This window comes from Saccopteryx bilineata, chromosome 1, assembly GCF_036850765.1.
Source record: "Saccopteryx bilineata isolate mSacBil1 chromosome 1, mSacBil1_pri_phased_curated, whole genome shotgun sequence".
Taxonomy (NCBI): domain Eukaryota; kingdom Metazoa; phylum Chordata; class Mammalia; order Chiroptera; family Emballonuridae; genus Saccopteryx; species Saccopteryx bilineata.
In genome coordinates this window covers 146,492,087-146,511,639 of record NC_089490.1, presented here as the reverse complement: position 1 = coordinate 146,511,639, position 19,553 = coordinate 146,492,087, and the positions used below count along the sequence as shown (strand labels likewise).

Sequence of the window (19,553 nt, the reverse complement as noted above, 5' to 3'; positions counted from 1 at the left end):
AAAAAAGGATGGGGACCACTGCCCTAGAGAGGACATAAGACACATCTGCTCCAATAATACTTGGCCTGATTCTCTTGTCTGTTCTTGCTCCATCTGAAACGGGTGCACTCGCGTTCACAAAAAGCTGGGTGTAAACAACCTAGAAAATCCCAAGCCATGAAAAAGTTCTGTTTAAAAACAACTATGCCAAATGCAGACAGTATCCCGCCTGCTAGCGGATGTTGTTTCCCAGACTATCCCCAATAACTGTCACTCAAAAACAAGGAGGTGCGGCCTTGTGAACTGCCCAATCAGGAGCTCCATAGGCACAGGAGGGTGGGGCGAGATAACGGAAGTTGTGCACACCTGTACTCACTGCGGCGGTGGCTCGCCTGCCAAGGTTTCTGGCAGGTGTGCGACAACCTCTGTCCCTTGTGATCTACACTTTGTGGGAGTCGTAGGCAAGACTCAGGGGGACCCAGGAAACCTAGAAATGGTGAGTGTGCGGAGTGGGGTTCAGAGACGGGAGGAGGCGGCTGGTTGGAACCGGCAGTTTCCGGGCCGGGCTTTCCAGCTTCGCCTAGGGACTCGGCATATTACAGTCCCCTGGAGGTGCCGCTCGGACCTCTGTCCTCTTTGTTTCGCAGCGTGGGGGCTGGGACAGTTGCCTGTACCCCGGAAGGCCTGTCCTGTCACCGTCTGCGGTGACTTCGGCTTCAGTGTCTGTCTGGGCAGCTCTTAGCCCACAGCACCGTTTCTCCTCAGGTGGTGCGGTGACCAACGGGAGGGTCCATCAAGGACAGTTGTGATTCGGTCTGCGGAGTTTGTTTTTTTATTTTTTTTATTTATTCATTTTAGAGAGGAGAGGGAGAGACTGAGAGAGAGAGAGAGAGAGAGGAGAGAGGAGAGACAGAGAGAAGGGGGGGGGGGGGAGCTGGAAGCATCAACTCCCATATGTGCCTTGACCAGGCAAGCCCAGGGGTTCGAACCAGCGACCTCAGCATTTTCAGGTGGACGCTTTACCCACTGCGTCACCACAGGTCAGGCCCGGTCTGCAGAGTTTGTGCGTAGAAGCAGCTGTGGTTCGTGGGATTCCCAGTCCTTCCTTTTCCCCCCAGAGGGACCCATTTTCTCCTGAGTTTTCCAAAGGTTTGGGGAGCAAGGTCTCAGATCCACGACTCTGCGCCAGCCTGCTCTTCTTATGACTGGCAAAAATCCCTCAATTTCCAGTTCCCTTCTCGAATCCAAAGCCAACTTTCCCTCTGCGAGTCATAGCATCATAATAAACTGTTTGTACTCCGTGATGCACTTCAAATAGAACCAATTATTTTATTTATTCTTTTCCCACAGAATCGTGGCTGGCCCGTTTTTAGAGCTTTCTATTTTTCGTGGACATTTTACATTAGAAGAAAGGCAAGAATAACCAACTACCTAGAACTCATTTCATGAAACCCTGCACCACCTCTCCCAGACCCCACCCCCCATTTCTTTCCTGGGCGCAGACATCCTAGTGGAATTCCTTTGGGTGGAGTTTCCTGTTTGAAAATTTTCCTGAGTGATCTGCCTGCAAGTATCCCCCTGGAAAAGATTTAATGTCTTATTTTTTTGTTTTTCAATAGGGGTATGTTTTAGAGCTTGAAAGGCTATAAAATAGTTCCAAACATTTAAAAACAATGTGAACTTTAGAAAAACTAAAATATCCCGATTACATTTTATTTTTGTATCTTTCACACTTTCTTCTGCTGAGCCTGTGTAATAAATTATTGAGGTCTGGTTTTTACTTTTGGGGTTTTCAAATCAAATCGCAAGGTCTAGACTTACAGAGCAATGTGTTCAACTATGATTTACAAACCAGTTTAGAAATATAATTAATTGATATCTTTCTGAAAGTAATAAATATTTAGCATTTTCTAGTTGAACTAGCAAAAGACCCTTAAATTTTTTTCTTTCTTCCTTTCCATATAAATGCTATTTTGAAGTGATTTTGCTGGATTGTTCAAACTCTGGGTTTTGTGATTTAAAACTTCAATAGTGGTCCAAAGCAACTGCAGTGGGGAGCAGAAACCTGTTGGCAGTGACCTGAGTTAAGACTCCCTTGAGCCTGCTAAAGGAAATACCACAAAAAGGCCTAGTTGTTCCCAGGGAGCCTCCCTCTGCAGGGTCCCTACCTGCTCACACCCACTGTTGGGAGTGGGGATGCCCTTTCTGAGGTGTGGTTGTGGTTTCTAAGGCCTGGACATTTTTAGATCTTATATATGAGCTTTCTGTCCACAGTGCAGTTGATCTTTGAGTCTAATTTCTGTGTATTGAGAAAGTGTACGTAGATCATGGGTTCCAACTTAGAGACAGGGTTTATGTTATGAGTCGAGGGTTCAGTGGGTCAGAACTTAAACTGAATCAGCCTGAGAGTTTCCTCGCTGTGAGAATGGAACCCAGGGAGAGGCAGCGCTTCCATGCTTGTAGGAGAGGAGAGGGTGTGTGTGGAGCTCCCAGCATTCACTCCGGGAGCTGCTCAGGTGTCTCTCCCCTCTTTCCCCAGGGACTGACTCCATTCCAGGTGTTTGGTCTCAGCCAGGGGTGTCTAGATCCAATGTTTGCAATTATAGTCACCTTTCTGAATGTGGGTTTCCTTCTGAACCTTGTTGATTCCAATATTAGTTTTTCTTTTTGTTGGATTTCTTTTTCCATTGAATATTGCAGCTCTTTGATTCTAGTTTTCATTAGCACGTGACTTTTAAAGTGTAAGTTGATTGGGAGATACCATGTGAGTAGGGCAAGAAAATTGTGGAACCTGATAGAATTGTGGAACCTAAGAGAACTGAAGATATCAGATGAATGTTTTTAAGTTCTCAAGTGCTTTTTCCAGTTTTAGGTCAGTTTTGTTTGTGTCCATCCCTAAAGAACTTTCACATGTAAAAGGTTCAACTATTCCTTAGGTAAATAAATGAGTTGCTGTTTTAATAGATGTTGGGGGCAAAAACCCCCAAAACAATTGATTTGAGGAAACACATGAAAGCACGTGTAAGCTTATGTAAATGTTTGAAATTTCTAGTAGATTTCAGAGCTTAATTATAAACCCCTGATATATTATTATATTTAACTTATTTCCTTTATATATCCTTATTGTGAAATATTGTATAGAAGAAAACTGTCATAATGCTTTTTGTCCTTTTAGTTAGAAGGGGCTTTATAAATTTTTATAGTCTGCATTTTTATATCATTTAATGTGTAATCTTGGAGTGGTTTCTTATATTGAAAAGATTAAGTTAAATTTAAAAACCAATACTTTATTAATAATAATGATTAGTTATAGGTAAATCTGGTATGTAAATTTTTCTCTTTTAAATAAATAATGCATGGGAAGGTGAAAAACTCCTAAGCTAGTGTCAATGGATGGTCATTGGCACCAATTTGACTTCAGTAGGAATTCCCAGTTTGGGGTGAGGTGAAGAAGAAAACTTTATTCAGTGTAGCCTGACCTCTGGTGGCACAGTGGATAAAGCGTCGACCTGGGAACACTGAGGTTGCCGGTTCAAAACCCTGCACTTGTCTAGTCAGGGCATATGTGGGAGTTGATGCTTTCTGCTCCTCCCCCCTTTCTCTCTCTCTCTCTCTCTCTCTCTCTCCCTCCCTCCCTCCCTTCCTCCCTCCCTCCCTCCTCTCTAAAATGAATAAAAAATAAATAAAAAAACCAAAACAAAAACAACAACAACAACAACAAAAAACTTTATTCAGTGTAAAACATCTCAATTCTGGTTCAGCACAGCCCTGAAAATAGCGCTGTTGTGGAATAGCTCAGTTGTGATTCAGTGATTCAGCATGGCTGGGAAACCAGCACATCTGTGAGGCAGCCCTGGGGGCCAGGCCCCTTTGGCTACACAGCTCTGCTCTGCTCTGCTCCTCCCTGGTCTGCTTTGCTCTGCCCTGGAGAGACATCTTCAGTGTTTCAGCTCAGCCTGGGAGATGCAGTCTTCAGTCTTGGGTGGAAAGGGAAAGTGTGCTCCCCAAGAGAGAGGGAGGATGGCTTATTTGGATAGGAAACCCTGGCCTTGGCCCTTGATTGGTTTGTCCTCATCCACATGAGGACTTATACTCCTTGTAGTTTGATTGGCTCAGCAGACACTGTTTTCCCCTCCTTTACTTTCTGATATTAGTAATTTATTTCTTCCTTCTTTTTTTAGTTATCTGTCTAGATGTTTACCAATCTTACAATTTACTTTTTAAATTTTTGTTTTCATTGAATTTTGACAATCATTTATTTTCTCTTACAAATTAAAAAAAAGTTGTTTAAACAATTTGTTTAACAATTTGTCAAAAAATTGTTTTGAGAGAGATAGAGATGGAGAGAGGAAGATCTATTTGTTCCACTTATTTATGCACTCATATTTGATTGCTGTATGTTTCCCTGACTGGGCTCACACTTGCAACCTTAGTGTATTGGCTTGATGCTCTGACCAACTGAACTACCTGGTCAGGGCCTTTATTCTTTTTCTAATCCTCTATATTTATCATTTACATTCTTTCTGGTGATTCTTTTAATATTTTAGTTAAAATAGCTGTACTAATAGGGCTTCCTATCAAGATGGTAGAGTATATAAACCTAGTGCTTGCTTACCCGACTACATCAAAATTACAGCTAAACTACAGAACAACTAACATCGAGATCTGCTTGAAATGTAGCTGAACAGGAGTTCTATACATAAGGATATGCAGAAGAAGCTACATTGAGACTGGTAGTAGGGGCAGAGACATGGAACAAGCTGGTCCCACACCCAGGTGTGGTGTTTAAAAGTTGAGGAGGAGCCTGACTGGTGGTGGTCTAAACATCAACATCAGATGCTGAGGTCCCAAGTTTGAAACCCCAAGGTTGCCAGCTTGAGCACGGACTCATCCAGCTAGAGCATGGGCTCACCTGCTTGAACATGGGGTCACTGCCTTGATCCCATGGTCTCTGGCTTGAGCCCAAAGGTCACTGGCTTGAAGCCCCAGGTTGCTGGTTTGAGCAAAGGTTCACTGGCTCTGTTGGAGACCCCTGGTTAAGGCACATATGAGAAGCAATCAATGAACAATTAAAAAGTGCTGCAACGATGAATTGATGTTTCTCATCTTTCTTCCTTCCTTTCTCTCTCTTGCTAAAAACCAACTAACTAAATTAATTAATTAATTAAAAAATAAAGCCTGACCAGGCAGTGGTGCAGTGGATAGAGTGTCAATCTGGGACACTGAAGACCCAGGTTTGAAACCCTGAGGTCACCGGCTTGAGTGCAGCTCATCTGGCTTGATTATGGGCACTTCCAGCTTGAGTGCAGGCTCACCACCTTGAGCGTGATGTCACTGGCTTGAGCATGGGATCATAGACATGCTCATACATTGGAGAACCACCCAATCACCCCAATCACTTCCCCAATCACTTTGAATGAGTGACCCATTCAAAGACTTGGTGGACATTACAGCTCTGCTAAAGCGAGTACTTTGTGAGCTCAGCCCCTGCATCACAGCCCCTTGGCTGTATTCTTGGCCAGTTCTCACAGCCAACTGGCCTAGTGGTCAATTCCTCCCATTCATGTGCCAACATCAATCAAGGCTCAGTCACAACAGGAAGGTGCATACAACCCACACAGGGAGCCTCAAACACCCAGCTCCACTGACCAGGGAAGGTACACCACTGGACCCTACAGGAGACTTATTATGTAAGGCCACTTTACCAAGGCCAGGAAACATAGCAGCTTTACCTAATACATAGAAAAAACATAGGGAGGCAGCAAAAATGACACAAAAATACATGTCCCATATGAAAAAACAGAGCAGAACTCCAAGAAGGAACTAAACAAAATGGAGACAATCTACAGAGTTCAAACTCTGGTTTTAAGTATGCTCAATGTTCTTAGTGAGAACGTCAACAAAGAGATAGGAAACATAAAAATGGAGATAGAAAGCATAAAAAAGAACCAGTCAGAAATGAAAACATAATAACTGAAATTAAGAATACATTAAAAGGAATCAACAGTACATTAGATGAAGCAAAGGACTGAATCAGCAATTTGCAAAATAAAGAAGCAGAAACACCCAATCTGAACAGCAAAAATAAAAAAATGAGGAAAACATCAAGCATAACAACACTTGCATTATGGGTGATGGAAGGAGACAAGAGAGAGCAAGGAATTGAAAATATGGATGGAAAACTTTTCTAATCTGGCAAAGGAAAAAGACATACAGCCCAGGAAGTGCAGCGTCCCTGACAAGAATATGGCCCACATCAAGACACATGATAATTTAAATACAAAAGGTTAAACACAAAGAGAGAATCTTAAAAGCATCAAAAGAAAAGCAGTGAATTACCTACCAGGGAGCTCCCATAAGACTGTCAGCTGATTTTGCAACAGAGCCTTGCAGGACAGAGGGCTTGGCATGAAATATTCAAAAAGACAAAAGCAACCAGGATTACCCAGAAAAGCTATTACTTAGAATCAAAAGACAGGTAAAGAGCTTCCTAGACAAGAAAAAGCTAAAGGAGTTTTATCACCACCAACCTAGTATTACAAGAAATTTTAAAGAGAGTTTTTTAAGAAGAAGAAGAAATCAAGAGATCAAAAATATTAGTATTAAAATGGCAATAAATATGTATCTATCAACAATTACTTTAAATGCAAATGTATTACCATATTTTTCACTTCATAAGACGGACCTGACCATAAGACATCCCTAGGATTTTAAGAAGGAAAATAAGAAAAAAAATATTCCAAACCAAATGGGGTGTTAAAATATTTAATAAATATACCACAATAATATTTCAACAATGTAAACTCAACAGCAGTATTAACAACCATTAGCACTGTTATTAACAAATGAGAAGAGACTTTAATGTTCAAATATTCTTCTAGTTGTTCGGGAACCTGACAGCTAAAAAAAAATTAAAAAAGAACATTCACTCCATAAGACACACGGGCATTTTCCCCTCCACTTCTGGGGAAAAAAGTGCATCTTATGGAGCGAAAAATACGGTATATGCTCCAATAAAAAAACAAACAAACCATAGATTGGTTGAATGGATAAGAAAACAAGACTCTTAAATAGGATGTATACAGGAGACTCACCTTGGATCAAAAAACACACAAAGTAAAGGGACAGACAAAAATATTTTATGAAAATGTAAACAACAACCAAAAAAGCTGGGCTAGTAATACTTAATGCCAGGCAAAATTGACTTTAAAACAAAGGCCATACATGAGACAAGGAAAGACCCAGCAATTTCATTTCTGTGTATTTATCTGAAGAAATCCAAAACAGTACATTGAAAAGACATATGCATTCACATGTTCCTTGCAGCAGCATTTACAATAGCCAAGATTTGGAAGCAACCTAAGTGTCTATCAATAGATGATGGAAAAAGAAGTGGTGCATATATACAATGGAATATGACTCAGCAATAAGAAAGAATGAAATCACCTGACCAGAGGTGGTGCAGTGGATAGAGCATCCACCTGGGACACTGAAGTCCCAAGTTCGAAACCCTGACGTTGTAGGCTTGAGTGCAGGCTTATTCGGCTTGAGTGCCTGCTCACCAGCTTGAGCGCGGGGTTGCTGGCCTGGGCATGGGATCATCAGCATGAACCCACGATCACTGGCTTGAGCCCAAAGGTTGCTGACTTGAAGCCCAAGGTCGATGGTTTGAGCCTGAGGTCACTGGCTTGAGCAAGGGACCACTGTCTTGACTGGAGAGCCCACCGCCCGCCACTGGCAAAGCACATATGAAAAGCATTCAACGAACAACTAAAGTTGATGCCTCTCATCTCTCTCCTTTTCTGCTGTCTCTCTTTCACTAAAAAAATAAATTAATTAAAAAAATAAAGAAAAGAATGAAATCTTGTCATCAGCAACATGGATGGACCTACAGGTTACTGTGCTGAGAGACAAGTCAGACAGAGAAAGACAAATGTCATATGATTTCACTGTGCATAATCTAAAAAACAAATGCACATGGACAACGGGAACAGACTTTTAGATACAGAGACTATCTGACCCGTGCCAAATGGGAGGGGAATTAGGAGTGGGTGAACAAGGTAAAGGGAAGTACGAATTGGTAGTTAGAGAGTAGTTATGGGGATGTAAAGTCTAGCATAGGAAATACAGCCAATAATATTGTAAAAATTATGTATGATGTCAGATCACTTAGTGAGTTATATAAATGTCTAATTGGTGGGTTTTACATCTGAAGCTAATATAATATTTTGCATCAACTATATTTAAAAAAATAAAGATATAATAGTGACAACTATCAAATTTTATCTCAGCAAGTCCTTATTTCTTCTTTATAAAAGATAATTTTTCTTTGTACAAAATTCTACAGCGTGGTTTTTTAAATTTTAAAATGTTCATCATTTTACTCCAATCTGATCTTCCTTGCTCAGTTTCCAAAAACAAACTGAATTTAATTCATCTTTGTTTCTCTATACTTAAGGTTTGTTTTCCCCTCTAGTTTCTTTCAGTATATCCACTTTATCTTTGATTTTTGTCTAATTTGTATATGCTATACTTGGGTGTGCATTTTTGGTGTTTAGTATTTTAGAGCTTTCTGGATCTAGTGTTCATCTGTCATTAATTTTAGGCAAGTTTGGAGAGTATTACTTCACTTATCTACAGTTTCTCTCTTTTTTTCAGGTATTCTCATTTTTGTATGTATGTATGTATGTATGTATGTATGTATGTATTATTAAGTGAGAGGTGGGGAGGCAAAGAGAACTCCTGAATGCCCCCCGACCTGGATTCACCTGGCAAATTCCAAACTGGGGGCGGTGCTCAGCCCATGTGGGGCCCCTGCTTCGTTGCTTGACAACCAAGCTATTTTAGCTCCTGAGGAGAGGCCATGGAGCCATCCTCAGTGCCTGGGGCCAACTTTGCTCTTTTCATTCCAGCGATGGCTGCAGGAGGAGAGAGAGGAGGGGCGGAGAAGCAGATGATCGCTTCTCCTGTGTGCCCTGACTGGGAATTGAACCTGGTACATCCATATGCCGGGCCGACCCTTTACCGCTGAGCCAACGGCCAGGCCTGGATTTTTTTTTCAGGGTTAGGTTATAAGAATCATGGTACTGGGCATACAAATGTCATTCAACAAAAACATCATTCATACTAATCAGTGAATTTCTAAAACACTTGAAACACATACTATACACAGCTAATGTTTTAGATGTTTTTCATGAAGGAAACTCCTTGCAGCCATGGTAGCCGATGACCAGTTAGCTTTGGTCAGTTTATTAGTGGCCAGAAAAAGTTCTGTTCCCCTAAAAGGGCTTCTTTGTGCAGGTGGGTAGGCTAGACTAGCATGGTGCCACCTATAATGCAATAAATTAAACACTAACATTAGTAGAACATTTGAAAAGAGTTTAGGAACTAAATTGACAATTTTGGGGGTTTTCTCTGTACTCTAGCATGAATAGATTCAAATACTAGATTTTTGAGGGCTCAAAAATTATACGTTGCTCGTGCTTTTCACATGGCTTTTCAATTAATATTTGAATTCAAATTATTTAAGTGTGATGTGTCGTTATTCAGTTGTCATTAATTAGACTCTGACCTTCTTTTTGATATTTGACTCTTAATTGGCTCTAGGTACTTGCGCACCCTGCCTGACCCAGAACGGATAAAGAAGTTAGGAAAGTTGACACGTCTTTTTTGTGTGTCAGCTGGTGGGAGGACTAAACCTTGAAAACTCAGCCTCCACTCCTATACTCATTAAAAGGCCAAGCCATTCACCTTTGCAAAAGTCAGATGAACCAGCGTGCCCTGCTCTCCTTTTGAAAGTACATTTGAGTAATCATTTGACAGCCAGTCCCATCTGAGTCAGGGTGTTAATACTGCTCCCAAAAGGGCATTGATATAACATAAGTTAAACAATGGAAAATGTCTTCAGGGTATGCTTTGTACTGGCTGAGGCTGTCAATAATCACTGTTGTGGCTGGACCAACTCTTGTGGTTCTTACTATGATTTCAAGATGCTCTTTAGCAGGAAACTTTGAAAAGATACAGGTTTATTATGTACAAGGCCTGGAAATTACATAGCACACCTTGGGCCATACAGCAAGGTAGCAGGGAGAGAAAGAAGGAGAGGGGCAGAGAGAGAGAGAGAGATAGACAGCGCACACTGATGGGCCTGGGTTTCTGCTTTCATTGCAGTTGAGGATGGGGGTCTAGAGTTTCATGAGATCTCTCTATTGGTGAATTTAAAACACAAGAATGGGAATTTAAAGCATGGAGAGAGAAGACAAATTGCCCAAATGGTGAGTTATTGACATCAACTAAGATTCCTATGGCAAAGGTATTTCAGTAAGAAGAGGTGGCCTGACTCTTATCTAGTCCTGTGGTGACAGAGTGTTTATTCAGAATCCACTTTGAAGTGGATGCCTCTTTGAAATGGATGCCTCTTTGAAATGGATGCCTCTTAAATCAAAGCTTTAGTCATTTTTTTTGCATTATAACAAAGAAATAAAACCCCAAATGTTAGGCCTTACACTACAGGGTGACAAACAGGTATTCAGGGTAGGGAATTTTTGTTATGAGGAAAATAATTCCCAATACAGAGATCCTAGTATGATAATGCTTTTAGATGCATTGGTCATAAACAAAAACTTCTAAACCATCCACATAGTGGTCATTAGTGGTAGTGTAACTGAAAATGCAGGTTTGTCTGCCTGTTGCAGTGAAAGCCAAGCTCGTGAGACAGGTGCTGGTGGAAAAGGAAAGAGGTTCATTCAGGTGCCATGACCTGGGAGAGTGGTGGCTTCCGATCTTGAAGACCGCCCGCCTTCTGGCTCAAGCCCATGGCTCTTTTTTTAAGAGTTCAAAAAAATCATAATTTTTTAAAAAATTATTTTTCTTTCTTCTTTTCCAAGTGAGAGGAGAGGATATAGGCTCCTGCATGCACCTCAACTAGAATCCACCTGGTGACCCTCATCTGGGGTTGATGCTCTGCCCATCTGGGGCCATGCTCACAATGGAGCTATTTTTAGCTCCTGAAGCAGAGGCTCCAAGGAGCCATCCTCAGCACCTGGGGCTGATGTGCTGCAACCGATCCAGCCATGGCTGCAGGATGGAGAGAGAAAGAGAGAGAGAGAAGGAGGGGGAGTGCAGGAGAAGCAGATGATTACTTCTCCTGTGTGCCCTGACTGAAAATTGAACCTAGGATATCCACACACTGGGCCAATGCTCTACCACTAAGCCAACAAGCCACGGTTCTTATAGGGATTGGAAGGGGAGGACTTTTTTTTCTTATATTCAATTATCTTGACTAGCTTTTGGTGCGCTCAGACTCTGTCCATTCATCTTTCTAGCTTTTGGTGTGCTGGGTGTAAGAACCTCCCCCTGCATAATACTGGCCAATGGGGGAGTTACCATCTGATCTAGCAATTCTACTTCTTTGTAATAGCTTAAAAAAAAAAAAAAAAAAAAAGCAGGAACTCAAAAAGACATACATCCACTTGTGTTTATATTAGTATTGTTCACAGCAGACAAAAGAAGTAACCCAAGTGTCCATCACCATCAGTGGCTGGATGGATAAAAGAAAAAGTGAGACATCCATACAAAGGAATATTATTCAGCTTTAAATACAAAGCAAATTCTGACACTTGCTACAACATGGGGCAACTTTAAGGACATGATGCTAAGTGAAATCAGCCTGTCACAAAATGTCAAATGTTGTATGATTCCATTTGTGAGGACCTAGAGAAGTCAAATTCATGAAGACTAAAAGTAGAGTGGTTGTTGCCAGGGACTAGGGTATGATGATAATGAGGAATTGTTTTCTAAATGGTATGGGTTCATTTTTCAAGGTAAAAATTGTTCTGGAGATTGGTTTCACAATATCTACTATATGTACTCCACACTATTGAACTAATTTTTTTAATGTTGAAAATGTAAATATTATTGTGTGTGTGTGTGTGTGTGTGTGTGTGTGTGTATATATATATATATATGGGGGTCCTTGGGTTATGACAGTCTCAAAATATGATGTTTCGAGTTTATGACACTCACACCCATAAAAACTTAAAAAAATTGAGACGTGAGTGTTTTGGCTTAATACTGTTAGCATCGTACTTATGAACTATGTGGGTGAACTAGTTTGATTGCGTGGCAGAAGAAAACTCAGTGACACGGCATATGAGTGAGGGAGTTGGCATCCCCCAGTATGCTTACCTGAGCCATTTTGGACTGTTAAAAATGCAATTGTTCCATTTGTGTTGCTTTGGTGACTTTTTGTCCCTTATCATGGCTCCTAAATGAAAGAGTCTTCAGATGGTAGTGCTTTGAAGAAGAAGAAAGCCATCATGGTGGATGTCACAGAGCTACTGGCATCACCTGGAGAGGAGCTGTCTGCTGAGGACCTCATTCAGCTGGAGAAGCAGCTGATTGAAAAGGAAGAGATAGAAACACCAGAACCCAAGAGATTTATTGCCAAGGGTTTGGCAGAAGGTTTTTCTATGGTAGAAGATAGGTTGGCAAAATATCAGGCTGAGGACCCCAGTGATGACAGATTCAGTAAGGTCTACAGAGCTGTTATGGATGCCTTGCAATGCTATAGGCAGATTTTGGAAGAGAAGTCATCAACCTGCTAGGCTAGCCTTGGACAATTCTTTAAGAGGTCTGCAACATATCATGTACCCTCTACATCAGCTGCTTCTCAAGATCAAACACTGGTGGTACAGGTAGAATCATCTCCAGTGTCTCCTGCATGTTCCTTAGGCAATCCTGACTCACCTGACCCAGTATCTCCAGCACCTCTGCAGGTCCTCTTGTCTCTCCAGCTTCCTCCTCCCAAAAGGTCACTCTCTCCCACCTTGCAAAGCCCCTTCCACTGTGCAAGCCAACCACAGGAATAAAGGTAAGGAATTTTCTTTTAATTCATTTATTGTCATTTTTTTTCTGTTACCACAGTACAGTGTACAGTACAGTATATTTATGTACTTTTCCTTTTTCTGTAGCTGAGTTGTGTTTTTATGTTCTAGATTATGATTTTTTAATTTTTTTTTTACAGAGATAGTCAGAGAGAGGGATAGACAGGGACAGACAGACAGGAATGGAGGGATGAGAAATATCAATCATTATAATGTTTTTTGTTGCACATTGCGACACCTTAGTTGTTCATTGATTGCTTTCTCATATGTGCCTTGACTGCGGGCGTTCAGCTGACCGAGTAACCCCTTGCTTGAGCCAGCGACCTTGGGTCATCATAAGTTGGTGATCTTTTGCTCAAACCAGATGAGCCCACGCTCAAGCTGGCGACCTCGGGGTCTCGAACCTGGGGTCTCGAACCTGGGTCCTTGGCATCCCAGTCTGACGCTTTATCCACTGTACCACCACCTGGTCAGGCTAGATTATGATTTTATAACTGTGTTAGGATAGATAAGTGACTTAGATGAGGGTATGTTTTGACTTACATGAAAATTCGGGTTATGTCACTGTTGCAGAAACAGAACTATGTCGTAACCCAAGGACCACCTACCTGTATTGCCAGAACTAAAAGTAAAAAATAGAGGCCTGGCCTTTGGTGGTGCAGTGGATAAAGCATTGACCTGGAAAGCTGAGGCCACTGGTTCAAAACCCTGGGCTTGCCTGGTCAAAGCACATGCAACAACCAATCACTGAGAGTGAAGCAAGTATGGATTGATAGTTCTTGCTCCAGCCCCCTCTCTGTAAAATCAATAAATAAAATCTTTAAAAAAAATAAATAAAAGTAAGAAATATAGTGCAAGAGAGTGAAAACACAATCCATGGAAGGGAGGAAAATTTTTGCGAATTGTATGTCCAATAAGGAACTTGTATTGAAATATAAAGATAGCTTATAACTTAATTATAAAAAGTCAAGTAAGTCAATTTAAAAATGGCAAAGACTTGAATACCATTATTTCCCTATGTATAAGACGCACCTTAATTTTGGGACCCGAATTTTGAAAAAAAATGTATTACATAAAGTTATTGAACTCAAGTTTTATTCATCATAAAATTCATGCAACTCCTCATCACTGTCAAAACTCCCATCCATTAGCTTGTGCTCATCTGTGTCTGATGACGAATCACTGTCTTCAACAATGAGTGCGAAAACAAGCATGAAAAAGTGGGAAATGCAAGTAAAAAAAATCTACAACTACTGTATAAGACGCACCCAGTTTTTAGACCCCAAAATTTTTGAAAAAGTGTGCATCTTATCCATGGAGCAATACGGTACCTATTTTTTTCAAGAAGACATGCAGATGACCTAAAGAGTTTAAAAAGATGCAGAAAACCATTAGTCATTAAGGTAATGCAAATGAAACAGTAATGACATACCACTTCACAATCTCTAAGATGGCTAGAATCAAAAGGTCAGCCATTATGTCCCTAGGTAACAGAATTCCTTTCATATGAAAGCCCTGAATATAGAAATCTTTAGGTAAAGAAAGTAAATTAGAGATTGCCTAAAGTTAGGGATTGGAGAGGAAGATCGGCAGTTTGGGAATTATAGCTAAAGGAGAAAGGGGGTTCTCTTTGAGGTGATGAAAATGTTCAAAAATTGACCGGGGATGATGTCATGTATCTGCTAATACACTGAAAATCATTGAATTGTACACTTTAACAAGGTGCCATGTATAGCATGTGCATTTATCTTAATAAAACTTAATAAAGGCATCAAGAACTTTGCAATGTGTTGTGTATTGGTTTAATATTATTTCAAATCCACTTTTTATGACAAAAATGAAATTGTTTTTAAGAGTAAGGTTGTTTTGATCTAAGAATGAATTGACTTTTTATAAGTAGTTTTGGTATAAAGAAACTACTAGGATGTCATCATAGATGTCTGAGGCTGTGGATAAGCACTCAGTAGTTTAGCTGCGGCGGGTCCCTGCTGGGGGCTTATGGATAAGAACATATGAAGAACTGCCTATGGCTAGGAGACACTGAGACTATAAATAAAAACATTTGTGAAGACCATCAATAGCGTTGGTCTGGGCAAGGCCGCCCTTTGCTGACCTAAATAGTTCTCTGAAGACCACTGGCCATTAGCTCCAGCCAAGATAAAGGTGAGCCTTTTACCAGTAGTGGCTCAAATCCTGAAGTGGTCCTTGGAAGGTCATTTTGCCTGTCAGTACCAGCACAGTCCTTCCCTTCCAACATGCTCTCACAATGGGACTTTTATTTTGTATTGGCAGCTCAGCTCTGGTAAGATAAGGTATCTTCCCTGAAAACCAACTCATAGAAACTGAATTTGGACTTGATTGCTTTCATTTCTTAAGGACCAAATGAGTGGGGTTGGGAAAGCTTTGGATGGAAAACTCAAGGGTTGCAAGGATCAAGATTAAAATGGGGCTGGTCTCCTTATTACAGACAGTGAGGCCCCATTTACATAAGTGACTTTCTGAACAAAGGTCAGAGTTCTATGAGTGGCCTCTGTGGACGAAAAAGGGGTCACAGGCCGAACCTGAGGAGCTTAGGGAAAGCCTGCATGGTTGGCCTTACAGACTCAGGGACCTAAAAGGAAACACACAGGATGATCTGAAATGGAAACTTCTTAACTGAATGAAGTTTATGGTGGGTAGTCATGTACTAGGGAGTTATTCTCTATCTGAACTAAGGTCAGTGCTTTCTTTGAAGCCTATTGCCTTTTGCATCTGCAATAATGTATTTAATAACATGCCTTTGAAATGTAGGGGTAATCTTTTTTCTGCCCCCCTCAAGGCATTCCACCACAGCATGAACCAACAAACCCCTTCATTGTTATATGTTAATTAACCTATCTTGTGCCTTCTTGTGTAAAACAAGTTTCAGTATAGACACATTTACTTCTTACCCAATCCCAAAGAGTTCCCCACTTTACTTTCTCCCACCTCCCTAATTTGTCACCAATCTCATGTAACCCTTACGTCTTCCCCTTTGATTCTGATGTATAACATAAGTGGTGAAACTGCCATTTTGGGGAGCATTTTCTCAATCTGTTGAGACTTCACTTCCTGGCAATTGTCAACTGTTTGGATCAAATAAACTCATAAAAATTCTTACAGGTTTGGAAGTTGTTTTATTTTTTACATTGACACCTCCTCGCCTTGTACCAAGCCTTTGATTCCTACTGGACATCAGACCCTCCCGTTCAGTGTGACTAGGCCTGGAGCAAGTTCTATACTTAACTGTTTCATTTAGAAAATGAATCATAAATTCTCTGTGCACGCCTATGCTCATCTGTTAACAAAGAGCTAGGCAAAAATAATGAGAAAAAAAAAGTGCTACTTACAGGCAAATACGCCAGCATAGGTCAGATTCCTGCTCTCCCGAGAGGGCTGGTCGGTTGAGCCACCACTCTGCTCAGTGAGTGTCACTCAGGCATGAGGAGGTGGGTCTTGTGAACTGTCCAATCAGAGGCAACCTGGGTGAGGTGGGTGGGACAGCGCCAAGCTAGGTGTGTTCTTCCCTCCTTGCTCATACGTTGCGTGAGGTTGGGAATCGCGTGCACATAACGGTCCCTAGTGTGCCTGCTGCAGTCTGTGCTGGTCGTGGGCATCTTGGGCAGGGCTCAAGGAGACTCAGGAAACCTGGAAATGGTGAGTGTGCGGGACGAGTGAGGAAATTGGACGGACTGGTTGGAATCGGCGGGAACAGGAAGTGGGAACGGCCTCTCCACGGTGTCCTATAGAGTCTGTGGTCCAGATTCCACTTGGGCTCCGGGGGGTACCGCGGTCTCCTCCCATCACTGCGTGGCGACTGCGCTGGGCACCTTTTTGGGCAGCTCTGCATCCGCAGCCCCGCCTCTCCCCAGATTATGCGGTGACCACCAGGGTCATCAGGGGACAATTGTGACTCGGTTTCCGGGGTTCTGTATGGGAGAAGCTCTGGTCTGTGGGGTCCCGAGTCTCTGTGTTATGACGGGTGATGCAGGTACCTGATTGCCGTTGGAGGATAAAGCAGGTTTTAAAAGAGAGAGGCCAGGGTGTGGGAGCCACTGTGAAAGAAGCGAAAAGTGCACATCTGAGTGGACGTAGGCCGACTGCAAAGTGGATTTGCGCATGCAGTCATTTATATAGTTCTTGGGATTTTATGTGTTTCCAAGATGGGGGAGTGCTGTTTCCAAACTTTGCGCTGCCAAACTTTGACTCCGCCTTCTGGATGGGCGGTGGCCTTATTCCTAATAGGGTCCATTCCGGAAGTGTCATGGCTCTTGTCCCCCGCTCAACCACTCTTGTGGTGCCAGTTTTCATTGTATTGGAATGATCTGGTTCTAGCCATGCCGTGGTGGTGGTGTTGACCTCTACAACCACTGCTGGGGCGGGCTTTCCTGCCTAAACTGTTTTCTCTTTGATCATGACTGCAGTTGGGGACTCTGGTGAGCAGATGCCGGTTCCCACATCCTCACTCGCTCCACTTGTCAGTTTCCCCAACTTCTCTGTATCCACCTCACCTCCTGTCTCCCCAGAGGGCGCCAGTTTTCTCCTGAGTTTTCCAAATGTTTGGAAGCAGGGGCTCAAATCCATGACCCTGTCCGCAAGCCTAGCTCCTCTGGGGACAGGCAGTAAAGCTCTAAATTTTCAAATTCCTCCCAAATTCTTAAATCCAAGTTCCTTTGTCCTCTGTGGTGTACTTCAAACAGATCTGATATTTAAATAGTTATCATTTTACCCAGAGCCATAGATGGTTCATTTTAAAATATTGTTTGTGAATATTTTACATGAGAGGAAATAGTATTATGACATCAAACTACTTTGCATGAAATCCTTGCGCTTCTCCCTCAGTATCTTTACTGGGTGCAGAGGTCCTATGGGAAGTCCTTTGGATGGAGGATCCGCTTTGAAAACTTTCCTGGGTGTTCTCTCCTGTCAACACTGCCCCATGTCCCCCACTCTCCTGCCCCTCCACCCCCGTGTTTGACACCTTGAAAACACTTATCAAAGCCACCGTTTTTCGAAAGGGTAAAAGGTATTTAATAGAGCGCAATAGTATAAAATATTTCCAAACAGGCAAGAAAAAAGGCAGATTTCCAAAAAAAAAATTCAAGTTTATCAATTTATTTGTTAAAAATTCTGGTTTCCCTGTTTTCTTTCCCTTAGCATGTGTAGTAAATTTCTGAAGGCTACTCTTTACTTGTGGGTGTTTTCAAATGAAATTCCAGGGCATAGATGTACAGACCAGAAATATTTGAGTATGATTAATTATTTATAAACCAATTTCTTGGCATGACAATAATAATTAACTGACATCTTTTTTTTTTCCCCTGAAAAGAACAGATATTTGACGTTTTCTTGTTGAGCTAGCAAAGTGCCTTACAATTTTCTTCTCTCTTTTTCACATGAATGTTGGATTTGTGATTTTGCTGGATTGTTCAGACACTAATTTTGTGTCATTTATTTTATTTATTTATTTTTAAGATTTTTTTTTTTATTATTCATTTGAGAGAGGAAAGAGAGAAAGAGAAGGGAGACACAAGGGGGGAGGAGCAGGAAGGATCAACTCCCATATGTGCCTTGACTGGGTTAAGCCCAGGGTTTTGAACCAGCGACCTCAGCATTCCAGGTCGATGCTTTATCCACTGCGCCACCACAGGTCTAATTTTGTGTCATTTAAATATTAAAATTGTTCCAAAGCCACAACACTGACCCAACCCAAGGCCCCCTTGAGCCTGCAAAAGGGAAGAACTTGAAGGCCCAGTTAGTTTTTAGTGGGGAGCATCCCGGTGCAGATGTCCTATTGCTCACACCCACCAGGGAAGGACCTGTACCTTCCTTGAGAGAAGTTAAAACTCTGGAAAACTGGGGGTGCATGTTCGCATGGTGGAAGGGCGGATGTCCTTTCCTAGGCTGTGGGTGTAGTTTCTTCTTTTTTTGTGCATGGTTGTGGTTTCTTATGTCTAGCCATTTTTAGATCTTATGTTTGAGTTTTGCATCCACAGTGTAGGTGCACTGAGAGTGTAATTTATGTCCATGGAGAAATCTGTGAAGATTAGGGGTTCTGTCTCCTGGACAAAGGGTTTATGAATTTGGATGGTCTTGTGGGTGAGAACTGAAACTGAATCGGGTTGAGAGTTTCCTCACTGTGAAAAGTGGAAGCCTGGGGGAGGGAGCGCTTCCATGCTCACAGGAGAGGAGAGGGTGGTAGAGCTCCCAGGGGTCACTTTAGTCCAGCTCAGGTGTCTCTCCCTACTCACCCAGAGATTGTCCCAATCCAGGGCTTGTATCTCAACCAGGAGTGTGCATGTGTTATGTTTAATTTTCTGAATGTGTTTCCTTCTGAAATAAAGGGAAGCAGGTGACATATCTTTTTTTTTATTCCAGTATTTATGTTTCTTTTCTTGGAATTCTTTCTCTGTCAAATATTGTATCCCTTTGATTCTAGTGCCCATTAGCATCTGGACTTTTAATGTGTAAACTGATTGGGAGATATGATATAAGCCACAAAAATTATGGAACTAAATAGTATTTTTTTTTAATTAGGCAAGGAAATCTTAAGATGTGAGATGGGTCAGTTTCAGTATTCATGTGCTTTTTTTCCATTTTGAGGTCATAATTGTGCCTGTTCCTACAGTACTTTGACATTTAAAGGCTACACTAGTTTTAATTTATTTTGAT

The 19,553-nt window shown here is 41.7% G+C and overlaps 1 protein-coding gene across 1 annotated transcript in view; it reads left to right on the top strand.

The window, feature by feature from the left end:
• Positions 1–362: 362 nt before the first annotated feature.
• LOC136333100 (zinc finger protein 709-like) overlaps positions 363–19,553 on the top strand; it is a 39,712-nt gene continuing 20,521 nt past the window's right edge. The window contains 1 exon segment of the mRNA XM_066272059.1: positions 363–475. Within this exon segment, the coding sequence (XP_066128156.1) occupies positions 473–475 (3 nt within the window). The 5' untranslated portion in view covers positions 363–472.